This window comes from Sander vitreus, chromosome 17 (genome assembly GCF_031162955.1).
Source record: "Sander vitreus isolate 19-12246 chromosome 17, sanVit1, whole genome shotgun sequence".
NCBI lineage: Eukaryota > Metazoa > Chordata > Actinopteri > Perciformes > Percidae > Sander > Sander vitreus.
In genome coordinates, this window is record NC_135871.1 from 5,639,829 (window position 1) to 5,652,240 (window position 12,412).

The following is a 12,412-nucleotide window of genomic DNA, read 5'->3' on the forward strand; positions in this document are numbered from 1 at the left end:
CCTTTAAATATATATTAAAATGTCAGCTGTTGTTTAACATTGTATTCTGTTAATTGTTGTCCACAAATGAACCCAAGAACATACAAATTGTGTCAAAAATGTATTTTTTTATCTCTGTGACCTCTGCAGGGCTCTGTATTATTTCCTTTAAAGATAGAGATAACAGTCATTACAAAACAACATAAGGTCGCTTGTTAGGTAAATTTAAACACAGGCTGTTTTAAGTATGTTTGAACAAATGCCCAATCCTGTTGTTTTTCTGGTGAGGACTAGGAACTAGGAATAGGGTCAGGAGTTTTGGAAAATATATGTAATTCATGGTGAATCAGAATCAGGGGGTTAGAATAGAATAGAATACACTTTATTATTCTACTTTGTTTAAGAATGCTTGCTTCTGATTGGCTGGGAGGAGGGCATTAACCTAGCAGGTAGCACAGCGTCATCAAATAGTAGATCAATACGCCGCTTGTATTTTTTTTCTATCACAGAAATTTCAAACATGAGGTCCATTGTAAAAATAAACCTTGTTTCAAAAAGTTTCTAAAATGTGTCGGAAATCTATCGGAGGGTCAGTCGATACATAGTTTCGCAAGCGAGATACAATGTAGCAACTACGTTATTAAACTAACGTTAGTGATCAGATGCAGCCTTGTGTGGTTGCTATAGAAACTAATTAACGGTTAACTACAGTTGAGCTAACGTTATTCGCCGTAGTTCTAAACATTACAGTGTTTTAAAAATGGACAAATTCATTGTCAATTTTAATATATTTGGAGTAGGGAAGACATTTGAGGACTGGTTAAAGAGCGACGAGGACGACGGAATGACAAAAGAAAAAGACAAGGCCCAGGGTACCCGTTTCTGAGATCTGACAGATGAGGAGCTGCGTAAAATTGAAGACGGGGCCCTTGAATCAAACACGAAAAAGGCAACTGCCTTTGCTTTCAAGGTTTTCACCGAGTGGAAAAGCCACCAGAAGGATAGACTGACAGTGACAACTGACCCGGACACCTGCAGCGCCGAAGAACTTTGTGTGGTTGCTATAGAAACTAATTAGCTACAGCTGAGCTAACGTTATTCACCGTAGTTCTAAAGGGGACTACTTTTTGAGGGAGATGAACTCAAACAGAGTATACATTTAATAAGCATGCAATACGAATAAGAAAAAGCATAATTATTAAAGTTTTGAATTGTTTTATTATGTTGGCAAGCAAGAAGTAGAATAAACGGGATAATCACCCCAAGGCAGGGCAATAAACAGTTTGATATGCCCGGCTTGTGGAAGGTGGCATATCAAACTGTTTATTGCCCTGCCTTGAGGTGATTATCCCTTACTTGTCCCCAAGGGGATAAAGAAGGATACACATGCATGGCCTCTGGCCTGGTCCTTTTGTGTTTTATGTCATGTCAGACTGTAGCATTAATGATGAGATGATCTCATCCGCACAACATATTTTAATGCCCTGTCAGTAGCAACAGAATATGACATGGAGCATGCTATTGACATGCTAAATGAACCATGGGATAGTCTCATTCCGCACTGAAACAAAACAAATGACTTTTTGTATACAAAGAGTATAGATGTAAAAAACAACATGTAGCTCTGTTTGGAGATTTTACCCCGAAAGGATGAAGGGTAAAAATCCCTTGCTGCCTACTAATCCAGCACACTTGATCATTGTCATTGTCTCGAATCATGGCTGTCAGACGCTATTGCTCAGGATGAGGATTATGCCCAATCCGTCATAAAGGAAGTGTGTGTGTGTGTGTGTGTGTGTGTGTGTGTGTGTGTGTGTGTGTGTGTGTGTGTGTGTGTGTGTGTGTGTGTGTGTGTGTATGCACGGGCCAAGGGGCTGTGGGTGTAATCTGGGAGCTCAGCCACACTGCCTTCTATCTCTCACATGGCATTATGGGTCTCTAGTTTCCATCCAGTTTCTGTCCTCCCTGCGATGACATCATTACACCTCGGTGGGAGGGCAAGAAAAGAAAAGAACATGTGTAGTCAGATGATGCACTTCAAGTACAAGTACTTCAATTGCATTTCAAGTGACAATCTCAAGTGCCTAACTATTTACTTTCTCCTTCCCATTATGTTCCTTTCTCTGCTCTGCTTCTAGAATAAAAGCATCCATCTATAGCGAGGTCAGGGGGCGTGATCTTTGGCCCTAATCAGCTGGAGTGCCTTGGAGAGCAACCTGATCTCACAGAATTCCGTGAAATGAACACGGCCCCTTAAATCAAAATCTGTGGCAGTTTCCAAAGATTCCGTGACGGTCCCACGGATCCGATGCCTATGTAAATCAATGACAGGCATCATCCGTGGTCTAGGCCTACGCACAGATTCCCTGATCACAGCACGTTTCTTTCTGCCAGTCGGGCTGCCACAGAGAAGCTGTATAGCTTTGCTATTATTGGTATTTTTATCCCAATAACCGCTGTTTTAATCAACATTTATTCACCAGATCTTATCATGGTTTATATGTATTTCTTTTAAAGTTATTATTTCGGTCTATTTCGGCCACGGAAGCTGGATTGCTTTGTTGTTTATTGATATTTTTAAAACTATAACGCTACATCTAGCAACATATATTTAAATATTATGCATTTCTTTATTTTAATAATATTATTTTGGTCTTATTACCGGTGAAATATTACAGTATGCTGTAAAACAGAACACGATATGATCCGAGCTGGGCGCATGCAAAGCCCATTTCCCATAATGCAATGCGGGCATTCATTTCAGAGAATCAGACAGCGATCAGCAGATCTTTAACGCCAGTGTACATATATATAATCAGTGGTTTAGTCACCAGCAACAACACGTTGCTCTGTTTTGTTCCAGTAAGTTATGCACCGTAATTACGTTTAAAACAATCAGCTGAAGACTCCGGAAGTGACGTATAATTACTGCACGGCGTCTGACAAAGCTTGCTGCACGCTGTAGCCTATGTGAGAATTTGTACAATAAATATACCAATAATGAAAAAATAGTGTTTTATGCTTATGTTTGACTTATTAGCATTTGTTTTGACTTGTTCTGTTGTTAAAAATCTAAAATAAACGACTTACAAAGAGAAGCATTTTTTTATTTTATTTACCATGCATCGTTATTTAAAAACACAATTTTCTAATTTTGTGGTTGATGAATGTTAATAGCAAAGACTAAAGGGAAAAAACACATGAGCATATGTATGTGTGGGACTTACTTTAATTTAACATCACACTGCATTATTAGTTGTTTTAAATAAATTACTTTTCTTTTACTTCAATTTTTTATTAGCACCATTTATCACTCAGACATACAGAACAGAGTCCACAAAATGAACCTGGTAATATTGGATGGTGCACAGAACAGAGAAACACAAAATGAGCAAATAACTGACTTTTTTGAAATATCAATTTATGGTAGGCCTAACATTAATTATTATTATATTCAGAAGATGATCCTCATATCAATCACCGTGGTTACAGCTTGTAGCCATATAGCCTTCAAAATTAAGAAGGGACTAGTTTTAGGAAGCATTTCAGGAAATATGGTCTGATCTATCTTTATTCTCCATGCCAAGTAGCTCTTATCCTCTGCTGGCACCCCAATGTAAACTAAATATTTCTAAACTATAGGCCTAATTTGAACCTACCTCAATTAAACTTTAAATAATGTTGCTTAAGGCGGGAGAACGGGCGAACAGCTACCAGCCGACGCGCCGGGAGTGTCAGGGTGGGTATTTTAGGAGGATGAGGAGCTGATGAATTTCAGGTGCACTGATTCGGAATAGGCACCACGTGCGGGAAGAGAGCAGCAGGAGGGGGCGTGTCCACACACTGTAGTGAATGACGTTAAAGGAAAAACCAAAACACACCAGCCACACTGCAGGCACAACAAAATGAGGAAATAAAACAAAAACACACCCACACCGGACAGTCACCAGTCATGACAGGGAGAGCCAAGCCCAATGTCCAGTGCAGGAATTGCGGAGGAAAGTATCCACACGACGGAAACTGCCCAGCAAAAGGAAAAGACTGTAAAGAATGCGGGAAGCTAAACCACTTCGCCAAAACCATGGCCAAATTCTATGTAATGAAGGGTGATAGCTGCTCTCTGCTAGGCTACAACACAGCTGAAGAGCTAGGCCTCATCAAGATCATCAACACTGTGTCTGCTCCAACCAGCCAACAGTAGCAGATGAGCTAGTACAGAAACACCCAGAGCTGTTTGAAGGCATTGGCATGCTGAAAGACTTTCAAGTAAAGCTTCACATTAACACTGACATCCAGCCAACCTGTCAGCCACATAGGCGAGTGCCTTTTCACATCCGACAGGTCGAAGAGGAGCTGAAACGGCTTGAGGATGATGACGTCATCGAGACAGTAACAGACCCTACGCCATGGGTCTCCCCCACTGTGACGCCACCCAAGTCGAAGGATTCGGACAAGGTTAGAGTCTGTATCGACATGAGACAGGCGAACACTACCATTCAACGTGAACGCCAGATCACTCCCACCATGGAAGACGTAATCCACGAGTTGAATGGAGCTACAGTCTTCTCCAAGCTCGACCTGACTGCCGGTTACCATCAGCTAGAACTCCACGCAGGCAGCAGGTACATCACAACATTCACCACACACCTTGGTTTGAGATGCTACAAGCGCCTGAATTTTGGGATATCTTCAGCGGCGGAGGTGTTCCAGAATGCGATCTGCCAGACTCTGCAAGGCATCAAAGGGGTGAAAAATCTGAGTGATGACATCATTGTGTATGGTAGAACACAGAAAGACCATGACGACAGCCTCAGAGCTGTGTTCCAGAGACTGAAAGACAGAGGGCTCACACTCAATAGAAAGAAATGCGAGTTCAACAAAGCTAAACTCTAATTCTTAATTCTCTAACTCCAAATAAATTGCTGCCATTCAGCAGGCGAGTGATCCACAAGACCCGACTGAAGTCAGGAGTCTGCTTGGCATGGCGACCTACTGTGCTCGCTTTATCGAATACTTTGCCTCCATCTCTGCACCACTTCGTGAGCTGACCAGAAAAGACACACTGTGGCACTGGAGCCCTGAGCACGCCAGAGCGCTACAGACGATCAAAGACAGCCTGACCAGCAACACAGTAATGTCATACTTTGATCCAGCCAAAGACACAGAGCTTGTGGTAGATGCTAGTCCAGTTGGCCTAGGCGCCATTCTCTACCAAAAGAATGGAAAAGGAGAGAGACACACCACAGCATACGACAGCCATGCTCTCAGCAACGTAGAAAGACGCTATTCACAAACTGAAAAAGAAGCATTGGCCATTGTGTGAACACTTCCACCAGTACCTGTATGGCAACCCTTTCATCCTTGTCACTGACCACAAAGCCCTAGAGGTCATATGGAACAACCCGCATTCAAAACCACCTGCAAGGATCGAGAGATGGGGACTGAGACTACAGCCATACAACTTCAGGGTAAAATACAGGAAAGGCGCAGACAACCCTGCTGCCAACATCTCCCGTCACCCCATCCCGATGCAGACAGGAAGTGAAAGCACAAGAGTGGTGAAAGTAGCAGAGGAGTATGACAACTTTGTGGCTGAGTATGCCACACCCAAAGCTATGACTTTCACTGAGATAAAAGATGAAACACTAAACGACCCAATCCTGCAAAAGGTTAGTACCCACATCAGAGACAACACATGGCACAGAATCACAGGCGACACACAACATGCTGCAACACTGAAAAAGTACAGACAGATTAGTGAGGAGCTCAGTGTCCCACACCGATGACATCATCCTGCGAGGTACAAGAATTGTCATCCCTGCATCCCTCGAGCACAGAGTGCTACAGCTAGCCCATGAAGGATACCAGGGCATTGTAAAGACTAATACATTGCTCAGGTCAAAGGTCTGGTTTCCTAACATAGACCAGAAAGCAGAACTGACTATTAAGAACTGTTTAGCATGTCAAGCCAACACGCCTATTACAGTCAGAACCTCTGAAAATGTCTGAGTTGCCAGAAGCCCCCTGGCATAACATCAGTGCAGATTTCTACGGCCCACTTCCGACTGGAGAGTATCTATTAGTCATCATAGATGAATACTCTCGCTACCCAGTTGTTGAAATCGTGAGATCTGTCTCAGCCAACACAGTCATCCCAATCATTGATAAAGTGTTCTCAATGTTTGGAATTCCCAGAGTTCTGAAAACGGACAACGGCCCCCCTTTTAACAGTGAATGGTTTTCCAATTTTTGCAGGCCATCTAGGTTTCCACCATCGGAAAATAACACCTCTCTGGCCTCAAGCAAATGCAACAGCAGAACGCTTCATGGGTACACTTGGAAAAGCAATTTGTGTGGCAGAAACACAGAGCACCCCATGGAAACAGAGACTCAACACGTTTCTCCGTGAGTACCGCGCCACACCACACAGCACCACAGAAGCGTCACCTGCAGAACTGTTGTTCCAGCGCAAGATCCACACAAAGATCCCGTTAATCACCACAACCTGCGAAGGCAACACTGATCACACCATCAGAGAGCGGGACACGACTGCAAAAGCAAAGATGAAGTCCAACTCAGATGCGCGCTGTCGTGCTAAGCCAAGCACACTCACCCCTGGTGACAAGGTACTTTACCAACAACCCAAGCACAACAAACTCGCTACCCCATTCAACAGCAAGCCATACGCTGTGTCAGAGGTCAAAGGCTCCATGATCACAGCGACCAAAGATTTCATTCCATAACAAGGAATTCTTCCTTCTTTAAAAAGATCATTTCCGAGACAGAGAATGCGCCCGCTCGATGGTGTTTTTTGCCTCCAACGGTGCCTTCGAGGCAGCTAACCCTAACCTTAACCCTAAACATAACCATTGCCGCATTGCCTGGGAGGAGACGTTGGGAGCAAAAAACACCAAAGACCGAATGCGCCCCCACAGAGTTAATCGCCAGCGCCCATCTTACCTCAATGACAATGAGCCTGTTTAAAGAATGTCTACATTTAATCCAGCAATAGATTAATCTAAATGTTTCTGAATGACTGCTCTGTCTTTAAAACCATTTACACAATGCATATGAATGTACTTTAATGATTGTGAAGTACTGTTCTACTTTGATACCGTTTATTCCAAGCACACTGATGAGTTACCTGAATGTGAGTGTTCCAACACATACTTGAATTATATGTTTATACTTTGTACTGATGAGTTATGAATGACAAGTAATGTTGTTATTGCAGAGAACAAGTGAATCAGTTACGTATGTCCAAGGTAATGGATCTGGTTGTTAAAAAAGAAAAAAAAGAGTGACGTAATGTTTAAGGTATACAACATTAGTATGTTTACGACAGTGACGTATTGTTGTATGACTGCCGTCATACGTTGTGTATAGAACATTGGCACTAAGCCCACGAAAGTTAGTCAGTTTTCAGTAGCCTACGGCTGTATGTATGAGACATGCCTGAACATATCACAGTAAAGTATACTAGTTACTCAACTAGGGCTGCAGCTATTGATTATTTTAGTAATCGAGTATTCTACCGATTATTCCATCGATTACTCGAGTAATCGGATAAGAAATACTTTTGTTTTATTGAAGAGCAATAATATACAATAGTTTGGTTTAATTTTCGGAAAAAGCAACATTTTTATTGCCTACATTGCTTACAACATCATCTCTCAAAAAACTAAACATATGAAGTGAATTTAAGTGCCATATTACATTGTTTTTAAAGAAAACATTTTCTGAAATGCAATAACAACCTCAAACTAAGGCATACATTAATTAAACATATAACATTACCTTAAGTTGTGCAACTTAACGTTCAGAACTACAAGTTTCAACCTGAGACTGATCTGTATATAGGCCTAAATATTTGTTATACTCAGCCTATTTTCATTTATATATTTGATTACAATTCTACACAGCTCTGTTACACTTATGCTAGTAGATCGTTGATCAGCTGTTTCTCCGTGAAGAAAGAGAGTGAGAGAAAATGGTGCACAACAATCAGCTGTTTTTCCGGCTCTTTAGATCAAATTGGGGTCACCACTACGTATTTTCTTGTCTTTGTTTTCGGTAGTTGTTGTGTTTGGTGTAGTGTCATTGTCCATACGACTCTGTGATTTACTTTGTTGGGTCCGCTTCATGGAATGGATGATTAAGTTAGACTCAATGTTTTCTGTTGAGATGCTGAAGCATTGACGTCGTGCTATTATTGTGGTAAGCTCGTTCGATTTTGCAGTAGATACACTGTACAGAGTTTTTGTTTTAATTACGTTTGAACTGATTTCAAACTTTGGACACTTTCTGTCGTTTTCTCCAGCCTGTCTCTTAGCCCCTTACGCTCTTTCTTTATTTTGTAATCAGTCTTCATGGCATGTGTCGCCAGCAGCGTCAGCCCGGTGTGCGACAGTAATAATCCTCCGTGCGGAAACACCCTGACCGATACAACGTTGGTAACATTAATTAAATGAAGCTTTGAGGCAAATCATTTTGCATCGAGGATTTTTAGTAATTGAATTATTTGAGTTACTCGAGGAATCGTTTCAGCCGTATACTCAACCAGCGTCAAACGAGAACACCAAACGAGAACATCACACACCTATTCTGCTTTTCGGGGTTCAGCGTCTTGCCCAAGGACATTTCAATATGTAGATTGCAGGGGCCAGGGATTGAACCACCAACCTTCCGACTGGTAAACGACCAGTCCACCTCTTGGGCCACAGCATTTAAAAAACTGAATAGGCTATCATACCATAACATACAGTAACACATAATTTAATCTACACAATTTATTATATAAGCAATTCAGTTCAATTCAGTGTAGGCCTACTTCACTGACACATGCTTTCACACTTTCACAAACACACTTTCTCTCTCTCTCTCTCTCTCTCTCTCTCTCTCTCTCTCTCTCTCTCTCTCTCTCTCTCTCTCTCTCTCTCTCTGTTACATCTCCAGCTCCGAAGCAGCATAACCGCGACATGCCACACTCCTGTACCGGATCGTTTACCCAGGATCCCGGCTATGGGGTTCCGTTTGTGCCAAAATTAAGTCGACTTGCTAACTAGACATAGACAGTAAGCAGACACATAGACATGGATGACGACATAGACAGACAGTTAGCATGTCAACTTAATTTTGGCACAAACGGAACCCCAAACCCGCCATCTGGCTCCAAACACGAAAAAAGGAGAAGAACTGTGGGGAGGCCAACCACTTTCAAGCTGCGTCAAATCTTTAGAGTTAGCTAGTAACAGGAAATGGGAATTTCAAAATAAAAGCGTATAGTTTATACAACCTTTTAAATTTGGTATTAGCATTATAAAACGTAGGCTACATGCCTTATATACAATTTCAGGACTTTTCAGGGTTGCCAAACATTGATGATGGTATTTACATTACTCTGATTCTACCTAAAAATATCTTCATGCTTTATACAATTGAGGTTCCACCTGCAGTTGATGTCTTTATTTTCTCCTTTATTTCTCAACTAATTATTTAGGAATCAAAACGAAGTCAAATGTATTAGAATCACATAATTAAAAAAAGTAATTGCAAAAATAATAATTAGTCTTGATAACTGTGATTAATTTTGGTCTTCATTATTATCTAGTAACGTTAGGCCTATAGTTTTTGTGGGACCACTGTTTTTTGTTGCAGATGGGCTTCTCTCGTGACCTTGCGAGAATCCAGTTGCCGTCCAAGGTAAACTAGCTAATGTTACCTGTCAAGATGTCTAAGATATCAAATGCAGCTTTCCATTTAAAACGATCCAGCCTTTTCAATTATACTTTATACTATATTGTTTTACTATGTAGGCTATAGACTGTTGAGTATCTTGGACAAAAATACCTTCGAGATAAATAATGATCGTAAAATCATTTTTGTTTGCTAACGTTATAGCTATTGGTCACAAACGGGGTTTTATTTTGAAATATGAGCCCGGACGTTTCAGTTGTTACCCTCTGGTTTACTTTACAAATCCATCGACAAGCAAGCGATTCATATCTTCTCTCGTCGAGTAACTTCAGTGCCCATACAGCACATATTTCTGTCTCTTCCTCCTCGCTTCAGTTTCTCGTACCTTTGCACCACCACCGGTGGTTCCACCGGAACGCTCGCCGACAGAAGAGCGCCATGGCCCGCGTGGTGGTTGAAGGGATGCCGGAGTCGGCCGTCGGAGGAGGAGTGATGCTGAACCGACGGAGGAGCAAAGGCAGGCGGAGAAAGCGAAAGGAGTTGTTGGCCATCCAGATGTGCTTAGCGGGGGTACTGCTGGGGCTCGTCGTAGGGCTCAAGTCCGTTGCACAGAAAGCAGGTGAGGGGCAATTTAGACGTCTTTTTTTGTCAACCAACATGCATTTAGCCTACATTTATTTTGTTTAGAACACAGCGTACATGCGAAGTTTGTGACAAGCAGGAACAACAGGCAGTTTGAAGGCAAAACGGCGGTTAGAGAAACACTGTCATGGATATATTTATGAATTTTGTAATTGTTCTTTGTTCCTTTTGTTACATTTTTACGTCCCTAAATCAACAAGATTGGCGGCTCTACTGTGATGGATGTTAGACAGGAAAATATACAGAAAAGGTATAGGCAATATAACTAACGTGAAATGATATAGTAAAACATGGAATTTAAAATGTAAGTAGCCTACAGTATGACCAATATTGTACTATATGTAGTACAGTACTGAACCTGTAAACTCATCAGTGAACAGGCTGTCAAAGATATAAGACAAATAGATCCCATTAGGTTTACCGACATTTTTGCTGTACTTCTTTTTGTGTCACTGCACACATTTACAACCACTCAGTGTAAAGAACGAAACAACGACATGCCTTCTTGTAGCTCAACATCTGTAACTAATAATCCCCTGGAAATGGCTGTGACTCTGCTGCTCTCTGTTGCTTGAATTACTCAACAGATATCCACTTTTTCTACCATTTCCTGTTAGATACAGTAGGCAGAGGGCAACTGATGCGCTGTGAGTTGTGAATAGGGCTGGGCAATATATCAATATTATATCGATATCGTGATATGAGACTAGATATCATCTTAGTTTTTGGCTATCGTAACATTGGGATATGACACAAGTGTTCTCTTTTCCTGGTTTTAAAGGCTGCATTACAGTAAAGTGATGTAATTTTCTGAACTTCGATGTATTTGGTAAAAAATATCGTGATATTTGATTTTCGCCCAACTGGTGACATTCACTCAATGAGCAGCATTCTTATACTGTAAATATAATTTAAACAGTACAAGCTTATCACTCCAGCAGGGATTTTCATATCGACTGGGTTATCAGTCAGTGGGTTATGTAGTGTAGGGGTGGGACAAAATATTGATACGGCAATATATTGTTGTCCTTCTTTGTGCGATACGAGAATTGATACGCTAGCTCCAAATACCGATATTTTAATGAATAAAATGCTCTAAAAAGATTTCCCTGCTCCCAGCGTTGCTACTTCATGGCTCCTCGAGGTGGTGCTCAACACATGAACGAGGAAAACTTGAACATAAGTTAATTAGCCAAAGAGGAAGAGGTTTTCAATGGGATTGGCGGGCAGCAGTTTGAGGAAAATAACAGATGCCCCAGCCACGTTTCAGTCCAAAGTCTGGACCCATAGTTGCTCTATAGTTCTGTCATTTTAATTTACAGGCTGAAAAACGTGTGCTGTAGAATTGTGCCATTTCTAACAGTTTGGACTCGAAGTGTATAAAGAGCACTTAACCTTTTTTCACGGGCATTTTGTGTTCATAGTTAGACCGATATCGTGATGTATCATGATAGGATTGTCAAGCAATATATTGAGTATCGCAGGATTGCTGTATCATGATATTATCGGTATTAGGGCTGGGCAATATATCAATATTATATCGACATCAATATATGAGACTAGATATCGTCTAAAAGTTTGGATATTGTAATATCGTGATATGACACAGTATCGTCTTGTCCTGGATTTACAGGCTGCATTACAGTAAAGTGATGTCATTTTCTGAACTTACCAGAATGTTCTAGCTGTTTTATTATTTGCATTTACCCACTTAGTCATTGTATCCACATTATTGGTGATTATTTATCAAAACTCTCATTGTGTAAATATTTTGTGAAAGCACCAATAGTCAACCCTACAATATCGCCGCAATATCGACATTGATGAATTTGGTCAAAAATATCATGATATTTGTAGAGATGCACCAATTACAATTTTTCATTGAGTTAGACCAGCCGATACCGATTTTAGCCGATTCCGATTTCATTTTTTCTAACCACTTTACGGCACACACAAATATTTATTTTCTATCTTTTCTTTAATACAACATTTTACATTTTGCATAGAACATAGAACATTTGAACAGATAATCGATCACTATAAAATAGAGCTATATAAATTACTCCTGGTGTGGGAAATATATAATTAAAATATA

At 40.9% G+C, this 12,412-nt stretch overlaps 1 protein-coding gene across 1 annotated transcript in view; it reads left to right on the forward strand.

Moving 5' to 3' along the window:
• The first annotated feature begins 9,956 nt into the window (after positions 1 to 9,956).
• The window catches only part of LOC144532690 (sodium/potassium/calcium exchanger 3-like), a 133,335-nt gene continuing 130,879 nt past the window's right edge, over positions 9,957 to 12,412 (forward strand). The window contains exon 1 of the mRNA XM_078273597.1: positions 9,957 to 10,294. Coding sequence (XP_078129723.1) covers positions 10,114 to 10,294 — 181 coding nt within the window. The 5' untranslated portion in view covers positions 9,957 to 10,113. The remainder of the gene's footprint in view (positions 10,295 to 12,412) is intronic.